Here is a 21,995-nt window from a genome sequence, read left to right on the forward strand (position 1 = left end):
TATATATTTTCTGCTAATGAGGAGCAAATACTTACATGGCTTTGGAGGACATTACAGTGCAATAAATGTCTGCCTGTTAACTGAGATGATGAATCAAGAGATGTTTATTTAATGCACATGTCTTTTTTTTTTTTTTGAGCTGTTTGTCATAGCATTTATATGCAGTGCAGGCTCCTTGGCTAACGTATCTGGAAAAGGATATTCCGCTGCCACAGAATAAATCCGTCCCAGCTGCTGTCTGAACCTCTGCTGTGCTGCCACCAGCTATCCTGCTGGAGCCAGTCCACCCGAGGGACACCAAGGGGATCACAGGGATGGAGCAACTCTCCTGGGAGGAAAGGCTGAGGGAATTGGGGTTTTTCAGCCTGGAGAAGAGAAGGCTTTGGGGTGGCCTCGGTGTAGCCTTGCAGTGCCTGAAGGAAGCCTACAGAAAGATGGAGATCCCCTTTACAAGGGATGCCCTTCTGTAGGAACCAGGCACTCCAGTGCCTGGAGTGACAGCACATCTGTCATACTGTTCATACTGTCATCTCTGTTCATACTGACAAGAGAGCAGGTTTAGATTGGATATGAAGAAGAAATTCTTCCCTGTGAGGCCATGGTTGCCCAGAGAAGCTGTGGCTGCCCCATGCCTGGACGTGTCCAAGGCCAGACTGAAGGGCTCAGAGTACCTGGGATAGTGGAAGTTTCCTTGCCCGTGGCAGGGGCTGGAACTGGATTGGCTTTAAGGTCCCTTCCAACCCTGACCATTGTGTAATTCTATGATCCAGCCCTTCCTAGAGCAGTGGTCACCAGTGAGGCTTTCTAGGATGAATCCACTCAATCCTGCCTCTCTAGGATTGTGATGTTTCATACTGATGATTTTGTTTGTTAGTAGCTAAACTAGAGAATGAGTGCTGTGTGTAAAAGGAAGGTGATACTTCAGTGCTAATCCTGAAACAGATTCAGGGTTGGGATTTAGTGAGTAAGCTCACTTGAATTGAATTCACACTTGTATCACAGTAAATCCTGTCTCAAGAGCTGAAAGAAGTGCTGCATCAGATATTTTGATTTGCTGGTACATATCCTAACTATAATGCTCTTAAGTTTTAAATATTTCAATTTCTGCTTTAGAAACTCTCTGACTGGAATCTAATAGAAGCAAGGATCCTTGAAACTCTGACTTGAGTGCTGTCACCATTTCCAAAACACCCTTGGGTTTTTGTGCTACAAGTCCGTGTGAAGTTCAGATGCTTTTTATATCTAATCTTAGGGAAAGGAAAGTATTAATTTCAGAATTGTTGTTCCTGTTGAATTAATTCAACTGCAAGAGTGTGAAACTTACTGTTAAAAATGCAAGGTTATGCTCTCAGCAGTGACCAAATACAAAGGAACTTTAGTAAGCCATCTGTATCCTTGGCTTACCTACTGGCTTGTTTCCTTTCCAATATTTTGTGGGGACTTGAAAATATTTTGCAGCACAGTTGGTGCTGCCTGGTAGCTCCAAAGATACAAAGCGTTACAGACTGTGATGGGAGCACTATCACTCTAGCCATCAATCTGTGTTTGTGACAGCTGGCTGGAACCCACTTTTCTATGAAGACCATGAGAATTTTAGACACAGTTAATAATAGTGAAGGTTTGTAGCTATGTCATCACTTGTATCCCAGGATGGATGAATGTTTTGTGCTGTGCTGCAGTTAAGTCTTTACTAAGTAGTGTCTCTGGTTTCTTCAGATTGTCATGTGTTTTTTAGATTAAAACACTGAGCAGGAGCATGTCCTAAAGGCTTATCACACTTGCTGAAATCAGAGTTCAGTCTCTTAGAATTAATATACTGAAGACAAAAATAAAATTTTCAAGGTGGAAGAATTATTTCAGGTAATAACTGAATAGTTGCCATTAACAAAGTGTATCTTTTTAAGAGCTGACAAGAAGTGTGGATGAATGCTTTACTTCCTCCTCTCACTTCTCCACCCCCAAAAGAAAACAAGTTAATTCCTTCTAGCTAATTCTCACCATTACAGAGAGAAGAGACAATTTGTTTTTTCTGTCCTGTAAATATTGCAGCTCAAGGAGAGATTGTAGCTCAGGGAGAGGTCAGAACTGTTCTGTAATTAGGCAAAATACCAGTTGTAGCATTCTGTGCTTCAGAACAATGTTTCTTTTTCTCATTTTTTCCCACCAAATTGTTAGCTGTATTGCAGCAGGAGAAATTGCAGTGCAAGCAGCAGTTCATGTTCTAGGCAACTGAGGGTTCCTGGATGGAAGTCAACTGGTAATTTGTCTGTGAAAACTGACTTGGGGAATTTTGGACCGTCCAGAGGCATGATTTCATGCAGCCTTTGTTGCCAGAAACACACAACCAAACTGCCTGCACACCAATGCTTGTACAAACTCCTGTGTTGGTGCTGTGCTGTCCTCTCACAGGTGAGGGTGTGTGTGTGTTTAGATATCACTTGTGGCATCAGGATTTTGTTTGACACAGATGTCAGAACGTCTTTTGGCCAGTCTCATGGAGGAAAATTCTTGGTCCTAAACTCTCTCTCAAGCTTGTTGTCAACACTGTCATGGTTGTGGGACCTCTGGTTTATTTGTTTCAAGCAGTGCTTATTATCTCAGAGCATTCTTCTGGAATAGCAAAATAATAACCTCCACAAGGGTTAGTCCCACAAAAAAACCTCTGTGTAAACACTCTTCTTTTCAAAGACAGGCATGGGCTGATTTCAAACCCACAACCTGTTCCTTTCTAAAAGTTTTGCCTGCAGAAGACTTTCACTTGATATTTTTTACTTGAACCTGACATGAAATATTTTTGCCCATTTACTGATGGGAGGCTGCATATACTGTAGGATATTTCTTCTTCATCAGTCTAAAGGAGAAGGCTTTTTGGTAAATAGTAGGGAGCTTATTTGCAGTTAACTTCATCTGGAAAATGTTACTTAGCTCCATAGCAGGATTCTTCTGCTGGGGGAGACCTTCCCAAATGCATCCCTGTTCATGGTCTTCTGGATGGTTTATAAACTTTCTGGGTAGCTGGACTAGCTTCTTTGTGCGCATTTGTTTGGTATTTTCCAATCAAGCCTTACTAGCACTGAGTAATTATTCTTATTAATGGCTTACAGCATGGGTGGAACAAGCTGTTTGTTCTGGGCCCTACCTGGTGTCATAGCAGGGAAGAACAAGGAGCACAACTTGACCACAGTGAACAGGGAATGAAAAATAAAGGGTAAATGCCAAACTCCAAGTGATGTTTGGTTATTGCAAATTACAAATGAAAGCACCCTGACTTTCAAGTGTACTAAACAACATGCTGGTGACTTGCTGGGGCTACAGAAAGTCACTGAACTGGTTGGTCAAAATTCTGCTGCAGCAAGATTTTAGCCCTGATTTGAGGTGCATTATGCTTTCAGGCAGTGTGAACCTTGTAAAAAGTAGGAATGAGGTGAAATTGGCATCTTGATTTTAGCTCTCAGGTTTCCTTGTGACTTAATGCTTACGACGTCTTGCAAACATCTGCTTGGAATATTGTTTCTTCTCAAATGCTAGAAAATGCTTTGTACTTAGTCTGACCTGCTTGTCTTTTGTGAAGCTTCAGCCTTTTCTATATTTTGTGAATAAGTTGTGAAGAGGTAGCTAAATAGTAGCATATATATATATATATATATATATATATATATATATATTTGTGTGTGTATATGTATATATATGCCGCATTTTCTTCATGCTTAAAAACTGAACAAATACCTGAAAGAGTAAGATACCATCAGCTAATTAGGATAAAAGGGGAATTTAGGAAAAATGCTTAATGCATGGTAAGCAAGGTAATTGAGGGAGCTTCAGGCAAGGTAATGGGGAAGTGGGGGAAGGAAGTAGCTGTGGAATGTCAGATTTCCAGTGCTTGGTTCCAAGCACAACTATGTGCGGCTGTGGAGCTGATGGCTGACAAACTGGGGAAAAGCTGTGATCACAGGCGTGCTTTGGCTTGTGTGCCTCTCAGTAAATTAGTTTTGCATTCCTATTCCCAGTCATTGCTGAAATTAATATGCATAAGGTGAACTGCTTCTGAACTTACGGGATTGAGAAATCTGAAGTGAGATTCCCCCCCCCCCCCCCACCCCAGCCCTTCCATTGGCTTCAGAAAGAAATTTGCACAGCATTAGAGGTACAGCTTATTTTGCCTCCTCTAACATGAAAACACAATGTATATTCTGAGTACAGATTTCGAAAAATATATTTGGAGCTGTCAGATAACCATCAGTGACAAGGCAAATCAGCTTTTACTGCTAAGAAAGTTAAATAACAGCAAATAAAGAACAGAATACCTATGAAGGAAAACCAAAGACTAATAAAACAGTGCAACAGAGTTAGATTTGGGAAGCAGAGATAAGCATGTGGCCAGAAAATTTTCTGGTTTTCAGACCTCTCTGTGAACTGCTACTGCACAATCCTAGAAACCAAACTAGTCCTAGGTCTATTTCTTTTTAAACTTACTTGCGATGAGCTTTGCTTAGAAACTCTAATGAGACACAGTGATTTCAGCACAGAGATCTTCCATTTCTCATGTGAATGTATGTTCCTAGTGGTAGGTCCCCAAAGGGGAATTCTGTGAGCTCTTGTGGGGTGTATGGAATCCCAGAATTCATGGAGGAGAAGACCTCCGAGATCATTGAGTCCCACCTCTGACTGATCCCCACCTTGTCAACTAAACCAGAGCACTGAGTGCCACATCCAATTGTTCTGTGAACACCTCCAGGGATGGGGACTCCGCCTGGGCAGCCCTTTTATCAACACACTCCTTTAATTCAGCCCTGGCTGTTGGTCTGAGGGATGCACGTACCACAGATTCTTTATCTTATTTGGTCTATTAAAACAATTTGTCCTGTAAAAAATGAATGGGAATATTTCCACTCAGCTTGAACTGATTCAAAGGCACTTTGTTCAGATCATTTGCAGCTTTGGTGAATGCTTTCTTCAAACTTAGATGTGTCAGCAAATATTTCCTTATTATATGATTCTTCTCTTTAGTCTTTGCTTTTTTTAAAGATGGACTGTAGGAAAACAAACCTGATCTGCACTGAGCACAAGACTGTACATTGTGTGCTGACTGGGGGAAAAATGCATTTGCTGGCTTGCTAAATTGAGATAATACTTTGGATGTTGACAGACAGAAAAACAATTAGAGCCGTCGGATGCTTTGCTGACGTGTGCATTGTCACTTGGAGAGATGGCTTGGTCAGTGCCAGGAAATCTGAACTATTCAACCCCACAGCAAGTTATTAAGTTAATTAATTAAGTTTCTTACAGCTAGGCTTGGAATGTGAGGTCTGTTTATTTGTGAAGACAACTGGTCCAAGAATAAATAGCAGAGGTCACTGATGAGACCTGTGAGGTGTTTTCTCAGTCACTGCTATGTTACAGGCTGGTAAAAGATTTTCTTCTGCTTAGCTTATTGGTACATTAAAATGGTATTAACCTGAGTGAAGTGTTTCTGTGTTTGTACATGGTTAATGTTTATGCAGATAGAAGTTTTCTTTGAATTAGCTAGCTTTATGTGGGAAAATGTTTATCAAAACCTCTTTGGGTTTTCAGGTTCTTATTCATGTCTCAAAAGACTATTTCTGTATACATTTATATTCTTACAAGTGATCACGTTTCTGTTGAGTGTGCAAGTATATTTGAGATCTGGTTTTACTTATAAATTTTGCATATACTTCTGAACAGGTAGGTTTGGGCAGGATTTTGGGGGTGTTTGCTGGCCTGACTTTACTGTTTGGTGCTTTTCTGCTAAAGCTCATCCTGTTGATGTGGTGGGGCTCTAACGGGCTTTGAGGTTGTTGCTGCACCAGCCTGCCAGGTGTCCTCTGCATCGTGTCAGCATTTGTCATCTCCTGGGTGAATGCTTTGGTTGTAGATGGGAAGTCACTTTTCCCCTCTAGCTTGGGGGCTGCAGTGGTTCATCTTTTAGATACAGGAAGAGATGTTCACATCCGCAGGAGAAAGCAGCTCTGGTTAGACTGTAAATGTGAACAGGACTAGGTATTTATGTAGTGTTCTCTGCATTTCTGCCTCCATGTGGTGCAGTTCTGTTCAGTCCATCAGCATCATCAGATTCCATGTTTCTCGTGTAACTCCACCCTGCCTGTCTTCACTCATCTCCCCTAATTTTCAGATTTCTTTTACTCCATCCCTGTGTTATCTGTTTTCTTTGCACTTAATTCTTCAAAAATACTGTCTTTAGTTTTATCACTTTATCCATGTGGGATTACCTGAGTACATGAGCTGCTTTTATTGTGTTATCTCCATTTCTTTTCCCTCTATCTGCTTAAGCAGCCCTGCTGTCTCATTAGGTTTTCTTTGAGTTTGGTTTTTTTATTGTTGGTTGGTTTGTAGGTTGCTTTTGGGTGTCTGCTTTCTTGTTAGTTTCTGGGGTTTTTTTAAGACTTAATCATCATTATTGGTGATTTGGTTTCATTTTTGAGGGAACATTCTATCTTTTGAAGACAACAGTTTTTAGTAGGGTTACTACAAAATTTTTTTGCGTAGTATTATTGCAGAGCCTATGGAAAAAAGCTAGGAAAAGACATCAGACAACATCTTATTCCTCACAGAACCAGCACAGTGCTGGCAGGGGTTAAACCACCCCTACAACACTTTCCCTGATGCATCCCCTTGTTTTAGAGGGAGAGAGAAGCAATCTGTCTGCTCGCTTTGCTCTCTGGGCTCTGGTACAAAATGCATAGGTTTGTTGGGAATAGGAACCTTCAGCTGCTTCTGCAGAGAGACAAAAGTTGAATTCTCATGGATGGCTGTAATTAAAAATGTTTCCCCCTTGTTTTTCTGCAGCTCCGCCTGCTAGAAATGATTGAACAAACACTGAAAGCATCCTTACTAGTCCCTGGAAACATTCAAGCAGCATATAAAGGAATAGGGGCACCTGTTACTGGAAACTGTTACGAGTTTATTCTGGAGTTGTTTATTTAGTGCTATTTCTCTGGGTGTTCTTTTTGTAACAACTCAAAAAATTTTAGGAAATAAACTGTAATGAAACTTTGGGTAAGTCTGCAGAAGAGGTAGACATTGTTAAAGTATGGGATCCTAGAATGGAATCATACAATTATTGAGGTTGGACAAGAACACCAAGTCCAACCTGTGCCCGATCCCCACCTTGTCACCAAGCCCAGAGCACTGAGTGCCACATCGAGTCCTTTCTTGGCCACCTCCAGTGGTAGGGACTACAAACCTCCCTGGGCAGCCCCTTCCAGTGCTTGACAAACCATTCATGATTAAATTCCTCCGGATATCCAACATGAGCCTCCCCTGGCACAACTTGAGGCTATTCTCTGGGAGCAGAGCCCAAACTACCCCTGCCTCTCCCCTCCTGTCAGGGTGTTGTGGAGAGCCAGAAGGTTCCTCCTCAGCCTCCTTTTCTCCAGGCTGAGCCCCTTTCCCAGCTCCCTCAGCTGCTCTTCATCAGATTTGTAGTCCAGCCCCTTCCCCAGTGCTGTTCCCTTCCCAGAACTGGATACAGATTTGAGGTTTGGCCTTACCAGTGTCCACAGCAGGGGGACTGTCACTGCCCTGGCTCTGCTGGCCATACCATTGCTGACCCAGCCCAGGTGCCACTGACCTTCTTGCCCACCTGGGCACATCTGGCTCATATTCAGCTGCTGTTGACCAGCACCCCCTGTCCTTTTCTGCTGGGCACTTTCCAGTCACTTTGCCCCCAAAATGCATGAATGTGTGGTTCCTGTTGTTGTTTTGAAAGAAAGAAGGTTTTGTTGGTTCTCCTACCTGATAGATGTCAAGGTGAAATTGTCAACTTTTGAAACTGGTGATTCTTTGCTCTAAACACCAGGATTTTTCTCTATTCCAGCTGCTGCAGGAAGTCAGCTGCATTGTCTTTGGTGCAGCTGCAAGAATGACTTGACTGATTTGCATTCATGGCTCTTGGATGATCTGGTGAACCATGGAGCTCAAAGTATGGGTGGATGGAGTGCAGAGAATTGTGTGCGGGGTCACCGAAGTCACAACATGCCAGGAAGTTGTAATAGCCCTTGCTCAGGCTATTGGTGAGTACTGCCAGATGGGAAGTGGGGTGAAGCTTTTTTGGTGAAGCTAAACCCAGGGGAGGTGAGGGAGCACTGGGTACCAGCAGGGCAGAAAATGCAGTGCACAGTGGGATAATCTTGCAGTGTAAACTTGTAGCCTTGGATTTTTCACCTGCCAGAGAGGGACTGAAAAGAAAGAAAAAAAAACATTTTGAAATCTATAACCTTTCCTTCAGTAAAAATTTATACTCTAAGTAATAATTATGCTGCCATTGGTTGTTGTAAATACAGCCTGGACTAAGGAAGGTGCTAAACTGTCAGTATTCTGAGTACCAAAGAAAACATAAAAGCAATGCAGTATAATTGGTTGGCTAATTATGTTCATTGAAATTATATCCACTGTAAGTATCTTTATCTGTATTGGGAATAGTATAGATCACTGAAATAGGTATCTGACTCCTGCATGCCACATAACTCACTGCTCATGAAAGGGTAACTTGGAAGTCTTTACACTGTTAGCCCTTTGCTGAGCAGTTTAGAAGAGAAAAATAAAATCTCTCAGGCTCCTACACAGGAAAGTCTTGTAAGATATTTCTCAGTGATTAAGGGCATTCTGAATAAGCCGCAACCTCATCCCGTCAGTTTTTTCCTATGTGATACTTACTCTTCGCTAAAATGTTATAATTGGCTTTATGTACTGTTTACATTTAAGCACTAAAACCTATGTTTTAACTAAAATTATAATTTAAACATGAGCTTCTGCATTTTTCAGAATGCCAGCAGTTTTGCAAGATTGTATTAGCAATTTGAAAAAATGACTCAATTAGAAAATAATGATTTTCTAATAGAAAGGTAGACCTATGAATATCAGCAAGATATTTTCCCTGTAAGCACAAAGTCAGTTTCTCTGAAATTGATGTTTATTTATTTAAATGTTAGACTTCTAAACATAATTTCCATCTACTTTCATCTGATGGCGTGGAAGACTGGAATTTATTTGTTTTATACTTTAAAAGGTTTGAACAAAATGCTAGCTATATGCACCTGTTGTGGTTTGATATGGAAGTGATTTTTTTTTCAGGAAGTTGGGTCAAACTAATCAGTGGTTAGGTTTGGATATTGGCACCTGGAGTGACTACTGAAAGTATGGACACACTTCTGAGAACACAGGGGGTTAAAAGTAAGAATTCCCAGGGGTACTGTCTCTTTGGTTCTGGTTGTCAGAGAGTGCAGACTCTCCCCTGCCCAGCTACGGGCTGGGTGGGGGAGGGGAAGCCACGCGGCCATGTCCAGGTAGGCCGAGGGGGCTGAAGATCTGGAACTGAGCCAGCTCCTGCGGACAGAAGGGTGGAGAGAAACGGAGATGCCTTTGTCCCCCCCTACAAGAGGGATAGAGACAGAGAGCCTGACGGCACTTAGAAATTTGCCAGTAGAGGAGAAGGAGAAAGGCGGGGGATGATGCCCAGTGTGGGAGTTGAGAGTGCTGGGCAGAGATTTCAGCCATCCAGGGAGTCTGAACTTTTAACCCTTTCCTGGGAAATGAGGGCTTTGTAAAATATTACTCCTCCTCGATTTGTAGTGGAAGAGAGACAGTCCGGGACCTGAGATGTTAGAAGAAGAAATTTTTAGGTGGGAAGAGATGATGGAGTAGCTTTTTGCTGAACTTTTTTGTTAGCCATAGACTGAACCAAATTCTCCTGCAATAGAGACTGCATTTTAGGGGGATGCAGTGGTGACCCAAGTAGACCTACTTCAGCAACCACCAGCACAGGAATGGCAAGAACAGAGGAAAGCTGAGGAGAGAATGGTGATGCCCTCTGTCTTCAGGAAGAAGATGATCTCTGTTCCTGGACCCTTGGCCCCAGGGGAAAACGGGGGGGACTGTAGTCCCAAGATGAGAAGCTGAACTGTTGTCTCTTTTGGTCCATGGCAAAGCATCCTTAAAGGAGCCCTATGGGCAGTCTGTCCATGCACAGTGGTGAGAGCACTGTGACATGGAAAGGAGAGTGTCACACTGGCAGATTATTTCCGGGCAGTTGCCATGTGTGACATGGAAACACAGGAGGTGGCAACTGTGTTTCCTGGGGGGGGGGGTGGGGGGGGGTGGTCTATGGCGCAAGAGAGACTCCTCTCTCCCTTGATAGACTGAGTATTGATTATCTGAAGGGTGGTAGTTTAATCAGGAATCCCGGGTGATGTTTCATGGTAGTTGTTTTAGAAATTGAGAAGAGGAGGGGTGTTCTAGAGGGTCCTCATCCTGGATTTAGTGTGTGTGTCTTCTATAGTAGTAGTAGTTTAATAAAGTTTTTTTCCTTTATTATTAAGTTTAGGCCTGCTCTGCTCTGTTCCTGATAACATCTCACAGCATTTATTTGGGAAGGTGTATTTTCATGGGGGCGCTGGCATTGCGCCAGTGTCAAACCATAACAGTACCAAATAACTTTTAAAGCTTCATTTAAAAATTGTAGGAAATCAGTTTGTCTCTCAAGTCTTGTAATTGATGTCAAATTGTTAAATGTTTCTTTACTGGTTTAATTGCAGCTTTTTGTTTAATGGTAGTTGGCTCATCATTTGCTTCCATATCTTTTTCTGCCTGCAGGATTTTTGAGAAACAATTCTGCTAGCATGATCATTTTCTAGTCGTGATTAAGTTGATACATGTTTGGAAATAATGAAGTGGTTGTGAAACTTTTGTTCTTCACTTTGTTTTCAATATAAATTTCATTCTGTTTCCTTTGCCTTCTCCCACAGAAATATCAGACTCCCAGTTCTAGACAGTAATTTAAGGTTCTCCTGTGTAATTTCTCCTTGGGTTTTCTTCTGTATCCTCAATTATTAGCCTGAACTCTGTAAAGACTCCCTCAGCCTTGGAAACACACAGAGGTTTTGTCAGCTCTGCAGACTTCCTTTTCTGTGACGCGTCACTAGTTTGTCTGGAACAGGCGACTCTGCTTCCATGCCGAGATAAATTTCAGCTCCAACCAGAGCCAATATTCCTTTGGAAATTCCTTCCCAAAGCAAATACCCTCTCTAGAAGATCCCCAGAACAATTCCCCTCTTGCTGGGACAGTTAGGACAGTATCAGGCACTGTTGCACTGTTACAAGGCCCCATATAAATTACACCTGTGTGTCTTTGGCAGGGAGGGCTTTCTTGGCCCTCCTGTCAGGTCATTCATCAGGACAGACCCATCTGGCTGCCCCTGTGATTTGGCTGTAGGTCCCAGCTTACCAGGAGTAATTGTCACTTGAATTTGAATGGGAATCTATGAAAATGGATCCCTCTCTCACCTGACATTTGGTGGTGGAAAGTAGCCAGTCTTAGCTGGCTTCCTCCTTGCTTGGCTCTGATGGGATTTTCCACTTTGCAGTCTGGCTCCTTCAGCAGTCACATAACTTGGCTGCACTCAGGATTATTTTGTCTGTCTGTAAAGTTTGTGAGATACTCCTTTTGTTTTGTTGTGCCTTCCAGTTTATTACTAGGTCCTTGACTTAAAGCGTGCAACACACAAAACACAATCTTCTTCACTGAGCCTGAAATGTGAATTGCAAGAAATATATTATTTTCTTGAAGTGGAGTGTCTGAAATATCTGAAAACTGGCTTATTTTGCAGCCATATCCACTGAGGAAAGCACAAGCCAAAGATACCTGGATTAAGACAACCATAATTAAGAAGCTTCTCATGGACAAATGAAGCTGCCTCTATTTTAGATATATGAAAAATAAAACTTTGTCCAGTGTTTCAAAAAGAGGAAAATGAGAATTAGTATAGAGCTGTGGTTAGAAGGCACCTTTGGCCAGTATCCAACTCTGCTGCTCAGAGTAGGGCCAGGCAGAGCAGGTTGCTCAGGACCAGGGACAGCTGGGTTCTGAACGTGCACAAGTGTGGAGACCTGATTGTAGCAGTGTTCACTCACCCTGGCAGTCAGAGTGTGTTGTCCTTAAATGGAATTTCTTGTATTTTAAAAAGTGCCTTTTGCTGTCACTTGATCAATGTCTACTGATCTCCTGCTGTGATAAAAGCAACAAAAAGATTTCCATCTATGCACTTTCCAACTCTTCCCCCATGTCATGAAAATTCAGTAACAACTTCAGGATACAAACGTTTCTTGGTTTTTTTTGTTTTCTTTTTTCATCTTCTAGGGCTATTTTAGGATAAAAAAAATCAAGTTATACTGGGCTATGAGCCTTTGTAAGAAGTTCTGTTCCATATGCAGTGTCTAATCCTTTGGCCATGGCATTCTGTCACTAAAACTTGCCTGGCTAATGCTCCTTGATTCCTTAGGAATTGGAGCTCTTCCAGTAAAAAGTCTCTCTCTGGGGCTGTACTCCTGATAAATAACATTTGTGTTACCTGTTTTTATACTGTGAGCTCCTTCCCCTTCCCCTGCTGCCCATTGCTTGATCATTACAGAACAGGAAATTACTATCCAAAGTAAGAATTTTAGGGTTTTTTGGTTGGGGTTTTTTTTGTTTTTGTGGTTTTTTTTGTTTGTTTGGTTTTTTTGTTTGTTTGTTTTTTGTTTTTTGTTTTTGTTTTTTGTTGGTTTTTTTTGTTTGTTTTTTTTTTGGGGTTTGGTGGTTTTTTTTTGTTTGTTTGTTTGTTTGGTTTTTTAAAATATATTTCTGTTTGGATTGAAGTTAAATCTCAGTCTCAAATGCCCCTTCATTCTTTAAAACAAAAAAAGAAGGGAGAGTTGTCTTGTTTGATGCCCCAACAAAGCTTATTTTAAAAAATGTGTATGTAATTTTGTTATGGTTGGACACTGGTGCAATGCTAGTGTTCTTATGAAAATGCACTTTTTTTAAATAAATGTTGTGAGATGTTATTAGGAACAGAGCAGAGCAGGCTCAAGCTTAATAACAAAGGAAAAAAAACTTTATTAAACTACTACTAATACAGAAAACACATAAACTAAATCTAGGATGAAGACTTTTTAAACTACTTTTCTTCTTCTTAATTCTAAAAACACCCAGCTATGAAACATCACTTGGGATTCTTGATTAAATTACTACTTTTCAGGTAATCTATACTCAAACTATTAAGGGAGAGAGAAGTCTCTCTTGTACTACAGACTCCCTAGGAAACACAGCTGCTACTCTGTGTTTCCTTGTTACACATGGCTACTGCCTGGAAGAAAAAAATCTGCTAGTGTGACACTCTCTATTCTATGTTACAGTGTTCTTACTACTGTGCATGGACAGATTGCTCATAGGGCTCTTTTAAGGATGCTTTGCCACGGACTTAAAGATACAACAGTTCAGTTTTTCATCTTGGGACTACAGTCCCCCTCATTTTCCCTTGGGGCCGAGGGGTCTAAAAACAGGACTCATCTTTTTCTTGAAGACAGAGGGTATCACTATTCCCTTTTTAGCTTTCTTCGTTTCTCGCTATTTTTGTGCTGCTTGAAGCTGAAACAGGTCTCTCTGGGTTACTACTGCATCCCCTTAAAATGCAGTCTCTATTGCAGGAGAGTTTGGTTCAGTCTATGGCTAACAAGAAAAGTCCAGCTAAAAGCTACTCTATTATCTCTTCCTACTTAAATATTTCTTCTTTTAACATCTCAGTTCTCGGACTATCTCTTTTCTACTACAAATCAAGGAGGAGTAATACTTTTAAAAAGCCCTCATTTCTTGGAAAGGGTTAAAAGTTCAGACTCTCTGGACGGCTGATATCTCAGTCTAGCGTTCTGCCTCTCACGCTGGGCATTCCCCTCTCTTCTCCTTCTCTTCTGCCGGCAAATTTCTAGGTGCCGCCAGGCTCTCTGTCTCTTTCCCTCTGGGGGGGGGGGGGGGGGGCAAAGGCATCTCTGCTTCTCTCTACCTTTCTGTCTACAGGAGCTGGCTTGGCTCTAGACCTTCAGCTCCCCTCGGCCTACCTCGGCAAGGCCGCGTGGCTTCCCCTCCCCCACCCAGCCTAAGGCTGGGCAGGGGGGGAGTCTGCACTCTCTGACGACCTGAACTAAAAGAGAGAGTTTTCCTGGGAGTTCTTGCTTTTAACCCCCTGTGTTCTCAGAGGCGTGTCTATACTTTCAGTGGTCACTCCAGGTGCCAATATCTAAACTTAACCACTGATTGGTTTGACCTAACTTCCTGGAAAAAATTTACTTCCATGTCAAACCACGACAAATTTATTGCAAGAGAGAATAATATCAGTTGGATATAACTTTGGATACTAAAATTGTCTGTATCTGTAACTTAGAAGGAGTTGGAATTGCCTTAGCTGGAGGGTGGGTCACTGGAATTCTGTTCAAGACAGACATAAAACTATTCAGCTACAAGTTTCCAGAGAGTGAAATCATCTCTCACTGGGATCTGAAGAAACACTTGATACTACCTTTTATGAGTTTTATCTACATCTGCTTTATTTTCTTTTTAACTCAAACTCTTTGCAAGTGATGAATAAGATTTGCCTTTTTAATACAAATAAGAGAAGTGATTGTTTCATCATGAGAAACACAGCCCTCACCAAAACAAAAATACACTTCAGCACACAGTTTAAATAGAGAACCATGAGTCTTGTTTTAAAAATATTTTTGCCAGGAAAGATGAGCTTTTCCAAGGTTCATCCTTGTCTCTTAAAAATGTGCATTTGACAGCCCATTCTCTGCTAAGTTTTCTGTGCATTTTGTGAAAACCGGAATGGCTTCATATAAACATTCCTTGGTCATTTTGATTCCTCTTCATAATTTGGACAACTGAAAAAAAGGAAAAAGAGAGTTGTTGATACTTTCAAACTTTGTGTGTGATGAGATGGTTGATGAATCCAGCCAAAGGTCTGTTTTGAATGTGTGTGAGTATAGTGACTCCTCTCAAAAAGTCATTGTAATAGTAAGGGGAAAAGCAGGTGTATCCTAAAAAAAATGAGTCAATCATTTTAGCTGATGGTTAGGCAAATGGAGTTTAACTATAGATTTTTTAAAATTTTACTGGTTGTTTTCCATTCAAACACAAAAAATAAAAAATCTTCCAAAGGAATGTGGTTACAAATAGTGCAGTCACAAATACACTTGTCCTGTTCCTTCAGAAGCGCTGCTCACCACTTCAAGCCCCCATGAGGATTTTTATTGCATTTGTTGTGATTTCTTTTACCCCTGGAGCCTGGAATACGTCTCCTCTGCTCAGAATGACATGTTTGTTTCCTAGAAATTGAATATTTCGGTCTAGAGACATGAAGCTTGAATTTCTTACCAGAAGAAACCTTCTGCGCTCCTCCCTGTAATTTTCTATGGCAAATAATTAAATTGGCAGACTTGCTTTAAATAGTGCTGTGGATTTTGGTGCTTCTGGCTGGAGAATCATGAGCGGCACTTCACTGAAGAAGAAGTACAGCTGTCTCTTTTTAAAGTTAAACAAATGCAGCCATCAGGGTTTTTTTCTTTTTTTCCTTCCAGTTCAGTATTTTTCCTTAAAGATAAATGGAGTATTAAAATGTGAGTGCTGTCTCAAACATGTGTTAGAGCATTGTAGGACTCAGCCAGAGTTGTATCTGGAAAGATCAAATCACTTATTTTACAAAACCATATTGTGACAGGACAAGTGGCAATAGCTTCACATTGACAGAGCAAGTTTAGATTGGATATGAGGAAGAAAATCTTCCCTGTGAGGGTGGTGAGGCCCTGGCACAGGTTGCCCAGAGGAGCTGTGGCTGCCCCATCCCTGGAACTGTTCAAGGCCAGGTTGGATGGGGCTCTGAGCAACCTGGGATAGTGGAAGATGTCCCTGCTAAGGTTCTGCTTAGAATTTGTGTTTTTTCAACCCCAAGATTTCATTCTCTGCCACTTCAAATAGTGACATTAAGAGGGATAATAAGTACAAGAAATCTGTGCTTTGTGGTGATCCCATGGTATGATCATATAAACTTTCTGGTTCAGAAGTCTGGTGACAGTAACCTCACCAAGAGGCACCTGGGCTGCTATATGTGCTTTGCCACGTGTTGCTGTGTGACCTCAGCTAAACTTCCTCATTGTTCCACCTATTTAGGACACAGCTCTAAAAGAAGTGTAGTACCTCAGGGTGCTGGGAAAAAAGGCAGTTGAAAGTACGAAGTGATGGCTGAGAGCTTTGTTCTGTTGGGTTGTGCTAAACTCCTGCATACCCTTTTTTTGAGAGCAAGGATAAAAGTAATGAATTAAGGCTTCAGTCCTGGTAAAGACATGGAGAGATTGCTGTGTCTAGAGAATTCAGCAGACTTTAAATAGAACCTGTATATCTCTGTGGATATTTCTTCCTAGGACTGGACTCCTCTCACTATTTTCTATTGTATTTCATACATGTGGTTGCAAAATATAGCATGAGTTAAGAAACCGGAGTAATGCAAACTCTGATCTCTATTTTGAAGGTGTTGGGTTTTTTTTTTTGCTTTTTTTTTTTTCCTCTTATCTTAGGTATTTCATGAGTTTCAGGTAGCCAGAATAGTATTTTTTTTTAATTGCTATGGATGTTAACTTAAGTATCACATAATGAATGAAATGTCAGCTTCATATTTCAAAGATACTGAGTTCAGATCATCCTGGATTGATTAAAATTGCCAGCAATTACTTTTCTGTCAGTGCTGTTAAAGATTCAGGAGATAATGCTGTTGTCCCGTTGGTAAGCAGAGCATTTTCACCCACATGTTCCACATATTAAGAAGATTTTAACCACATGCCTACTTTTACCCACTTTTTCTTTGCATTGCCTTGTTAAAGAAGACAGCCTAGGGCTGGAAGGCTGTCTCTGGGAAACCAAGTGGGTCAGAAAGCTGTATCCACGTGCATTTTTCAGTGCTGTGGGCAGTCTGGATTTGGCTTGAGCCAAGTGTTGGCAGGTCTGGCTTTACCTCCATGGAGACCTGTGTGCAGGCAGGTGACAATGTGTTTATTCTTATTATGCACTGTGATAAGTCTGGAGTGCTCCCTGACAGGAGGGGGCAGCCAGGGGAAGTCAGGCTCTGCTCCCAGGGAACAGGGACAGGACAAGAGGGAATGGCCTCAAACTGTGCCAGGGGAGGTTCAGGTTGGACATCAGGAGGAATTTCTTAATGGAAAAGGTGGTTAAGCATTGGAAGGGGTGCTTAGGGAGGTTTGGAGTCCCCATTCCTGGAGGTGTCCAGGGAATGACTGGGATGTAGCACTCAGTGCCCTGGGCTGGGTGGCAAGGGGGGCATTGGGCACAGCTTGGGCTCAATGATCTTGGCAGTCTTTTCCAGCCTAAATGATTCTATGACCTCTGGTGACAAAGACCTACTCCTGCCCACCCCAAGCCCTTTTCTAGGGAAGGAGAGGAACCCTCATATTTAAGACTGCTCATCCCACCACTTTTCCCAGAAATTATGTGAGACCAGGGCAGTGAGTCATCTGCTTGCACTGACTCACTGCTGTAGGTCCTAGCTCTGAAGCATGGGAGACACTTAATGGAAAGATGGATCTTGCTTGGCACTTGGCATAAACATTTGTAGTCTGATGGGAAAGATAAGGCACAGATACTTTTTTTTCATGGTGTATAATATTACCTGCATAGCAAAATAAATGTAGTGCCCGAAATGCTTTGCTTGTAGAGGATGGTGGACTTTTGGGTGGGAGTAATGGAATGAATAATTTCTGTCCTGAAAAAAGGAATTGATGACCTCTCAGGTTACAGTCCTGCCAAGAGTGTTGCTACTGCTGCTTTCCTTTGAAGTTTCATTTTCACTTTTGGCAGCAGAAATGGTTGCTCCATCTACTGTGTCAGCTGCAAATATTAAAGCATATAGAGGAGCTTGAAGTGAGTAATGTTGTCGTACTACCTTCATGGAGTATAATTTTAAAATCTGCCTCTTGAGCATCTAAAAAAAAGTTCATTACCGTGTACCTGTATTTCATTAGTTTAATCACTGTTCATGGTGATGGAATCTGTGTTTAAATTAGCAAATTACATCAATCCCAAGTTAAGACTACAGTGGCTGGGCACATGGCATGGACACTTGGGTCCAGAGCTTGTGTTTGGTTGTGCAGCAGAGCCAGATCTAGGACACTGAGTGCAGTTTGCCATTTAATGTCACAAGAAATCCAGGTTCAGACTACTCATGACAACTCTTTGCAGGCTGTCAGATTATCAGCATTCTGGAGTCCATATATTTCCTTTTCTGATGTCTTTCTCAATTTTGAAATAAATTATTGTTTTGAAGGTGTGCCTGTATTAATAAAACCTGTGATAAATGTATGTGCTTAGGGAGCTGTAGGTTATTAACCTTGACACTGCCCTTTGTGCAGATGCAGTGTGCTTTAGGGATGGAAATATGTTTCTCCTTCTGTTATTGCTTGTCATTTGCTGTCTGGAAAACAGATAAAATTTTTGGTAATTGTTTTAAGATGGCAATATCATATGGTACATGTAAGGTCCCCATTATGGGGACCATATAGTAATCACAGAATGGCCTGGGTCAGAAGGGACCCTAAAGATCATCCCATCCCAGTCCCCTGCCATGGGCAGGGACACCTGCCACTATCCCAGCTTGCTCAGAGCCCCATCCAACCTTGAACGCTGACAGGGATCCAGGGGCAGCCACAGCTTCTCTGGGAAACCTGTGCCTGGGCCTCAACACCCTCACAGGGAACAATTTATTCCTAATACCCAATCTAAACCTGCTCTCTGTCAGTGTGACATTCCACCTTCTCCTGTCACTCCAGGCCCTTGTCAAGAGTCTCTCTCCATCTTTCCTGTGGGCTCCCTTCAGGCATTGCAAGGCCACAATGAGGTCACCCCAAAGCCTTCTCTTCTCCAGGCTGAACAATCCCAATTCCCTCAAGCCTTCCTTTCCTCCCAGCAGAGCTGCTCCGTTACTCTGATCCCTTTGGTGTCCCTGCTCTGGCCTGGCTCCAGCAGCTCCCTGTCCTTCCTGTGCTGGGCCCAGGGCTAGATGCAGCCCTGCAGGGGGGTCTCAGCAGAATGGAGCAGAACCACCTTTCCCCTGCTGCCCAGGAAGTAGCTGGACCTGAAAAATAGGGTGCAGAGGTTCCGTGCTTTTTCCAGCCCTTGAATTCCTGTTTTCTGAAGAAGAAACTACAGAACACAACACTACTTGTGCTTTTTTGGGTCTGTCTGGATGGTTTTCTCTACCATTCCCATCAATACAAGGCTTTGATAGAAGTATTAAAAAAAAGTCTAATATGTTCTAGTTGCAGTTAAAGCAAAATTTTGGTTCAGGGGGTTTCACTGCTGAACTGGTCACTGAACTTCCCCTGGAGATACTGCAAAATTCTGGGTGGGAATCAATATACTATTCAGCTGGAGAAACACACTGTAATTTGAGGAATGCTATATATTGCTGATACATGGCCATTACCTGAATGCGACTTAATTTTTAAAATAATAAGGCTGCATGAAAGAGGCTGGACTGAGTTCTGCCAGGTGCTTTTTGTGTCCAGAAGCTTGTGGACAAACACACAGGGCAAGAAGCAGCATGCAGGCATCAAACTATTCCTCATCAACAACACAGGCAAGCAGCTTTCTCCTTGTCAGTGGTGGCTGTGCACCAAAATCAGCAGTTTGCTACACAGACGCCTGTATTCTGAAATACTCTGTCATTAGTTCTGAATTAACTCATTCACCCTTTCATTTGTGAATTAATCCCCTTTAATGTAGGCAAACATCACAGTTGTGGTTGTCTGGGTATTGTTAATCTGCGTCATGCATAGGCTGAGCGCTAGACCTGGGTAATGATCTCGGAAGAGAATAGCTTTGTTTTAGAGCAGTCCTGAGCTCCAGGTGTGGTTGTTGAACTGTGCAAGTATTACTTCTACAAAACACTTTCTTTTATGTGGATCTTGAGTGCCGAGTTCATTATTTAGGGCTGCATGTTGATTTGGAACCCTAAGCTAAGATGAAAATAGTTCTTGGCAAGTCTATGCTTAATTCTTTGATTCATTTTTGGTCAAGGTTGTTAGAGTTTCATTCTCCTCCCCCCTCTTTTTTTTTGGTCTTCTGTTAAATTTCTTTTAAGTAATGAATTTAATAGCAGAGTGAATAGAAACTGCACTCTGCTTGCTCCTGCTCTAGTTTGCAATTTCAGAATTACTTTGAACTTAACTGATTCTGATACAATGTGAACATTAGTAGCACAACCATAATTACAAGCTGGAAACTTCTAAGATGAACAAAACAGTGCAATGAAGTGCAGCCTGTGTCCTGGGATATGTTTTTACTAAATTTTTCTTCTCCAGGATTTATTGTTCATATGCTAAGGCAAACAGTAGTAGGTTTATTTTTCCTGTAACAACACCAATGCCTGCTACAAACTATAAATCTTCATGGATCAATTAGCAATATTGTGAGTTAGCAAAAATCTCTCACTTTACACCATATACCTTTATAAACTTGATTTTGAAGAACCTTATTAGAATAAGCCTTAAATCTCTTTCTGAGAGTGTTAGCCAAGTGTGTTAGTATGCTGATAGGTTTGGGGCTTTTCCCCACTTTTTTTCCCCAGTCCCTACCCAGAATCATTTATTTATATGACATTTGGGGTGGTGGATTCCTGTTCTCATACTGCCTGCCTTGTTTTGCTGACTTCCATCACCCAAATCTTTCAGCCCTCACTCCTAACTTGGAAGTGAACATGGACATTTTGGTTTCTGACTGGGCCAGCCAATCCCTCTGGGATGAGCCATGAGCCAAAGCCACCTGTTCTCCAGGTGCCTCTGCAGACAATTGTTGTTCTTATTCTTTGCTTTGGGAGCTAATTGTGAGAAAGTGAGAGCAGAAGAACAGTAGAACAATGCAGTAGTTGTAGCTCAGGAAGCTCTTTAGAAGTCAGTGTTCCATTTTATAGGGGTACACAGTGTGTTAATCACCACAGTGCTGCTTGTTTCTTACAAATCTGAAGTGAGGAGTCCATGTGAGTGTTGTGACTGGAGGTCAGGGGCAGATCTCCAGCCTGAGATTAGGATATTTTTGTCCTTTTGAGAAAAGTGTGATGATTGGGCAAGTAGTGTAAGGTAAGAGAACACATCAAATGCATTACCAGTGGTAACTACATTTCTTCCAACTCCTCCCTTCTGTAGTTGCATATACGACAGGTATTTCAGGCTTTTATGTGCTAAAAAAAAATAATTTGAATGATAATTTCTCATTAAAATGAATGTAGGTAATGCATGAAAGTAGCTAATGATGTTTTTAAGGTTAATGGCAATTGTGGAGCTGTTCAGAAATTCATTAGCATCAAATGTTTTAAAAGCAGTTGATCTTTCCTATTTTCTTGTAAATAATGTTGTGGCTTTTAAGTGAGGATACTTCGACAAGGGAAACTCTTCTGGAGAGGGAGAATGCTGCATTTCAGAGTAGTGAGAGTGCTTAGAAAAATATCCCATAAGCGGTATTGGAGGAGGAAGACTGCTGAGCTGAATTTAGGTGTGTTTGAGAACCCAAATGAAGCCATGAACATAAGTTGTATTGTCAACGGAGCGATTAGAAAAACTCGCAGCACTTACGAAAGGACTCGAGTTTCCTCCTGAAGGCTGGGTTACCCTAGTGGGGATGTGGGAGCCGCTGTTACAGATGATGACATTGTGCAGGGAGCCCGATGGCTTGTTTGCAGTTTAGGCAGCCCCTGCTCTGCTGCTCTTGTCCCTCAGCTCTCCTCACTGTAGGTTTGTCACATCAACAGCACTGCCATGGGCATCACAGGCTGTGGCCCAGGCTGGATCAGTGTCTGAACAAACTGGAGGGCACGAACAGGGGAGCTGAGGCTCTGTCAGTCATTAACAGCTGCCTCTGATGAAAAGTCTAACAGTAAACACACTGCCTCTATTTGATATTTCTGCATGGCTGTATGAAAGATCTGGGACTCCTGTTCCTGTTTTCTTGGTCTAGAGGTTCGCGTTGGGTGTATTTACGTAGGTGGTAGTTACCAACACTGCCGGGTCACTTGCTTTGTCCTTCCCTGTGAGGGTGGGGAGGCCCTGGCACAGGTTGCCCAGAGAAGCTGTGGCTGCCCCTGGATCCCTGG

General features: G+C 42.0%; 1 protein-coding gene across 6 annotated transcripts in view; it reads left to right on the forward strand.

The window, feature by feature from the left end:
* RASSF8 (Ras association domain family member 8) overlaps positions 1-21,995 on the forward strand; it is a 99,586-nt gene that overhangs the window by 43,780 nt on the left and 33,811 nt on the right. For all 6 annotated transcript variants that reach the window (XM_053978489.1, XM_053978492.1, XM_053978487.1 and 3 more), the window contains one exon: positions 7,856-8,051. In XM_053978489.1, the coding sequence (XP_053834464.1) occupies positions 7,949-8,051 (103 nt within the window). In that variant the 5' untranslated portion in view covers positions 7,856-7,948. The remainder of the gene's footprint in view (positions 1-7,855; positions 8,052-21,995) is intronic.

The sequence above is a fragment of the Vidua macroura genome, chromosome 5 (assembly GCF_024509145.1).
Source record: "Vidua macroura isolate BioBank_ID:100142 chromosome 5, ASM2450914v1, whole genome shotgun sequence".
Lineage (NCBI taxonomy): Eukaryota > Metazoa > Chordata > Aves > Passeriformes > Viduidae > Vidua > Vidua macroura.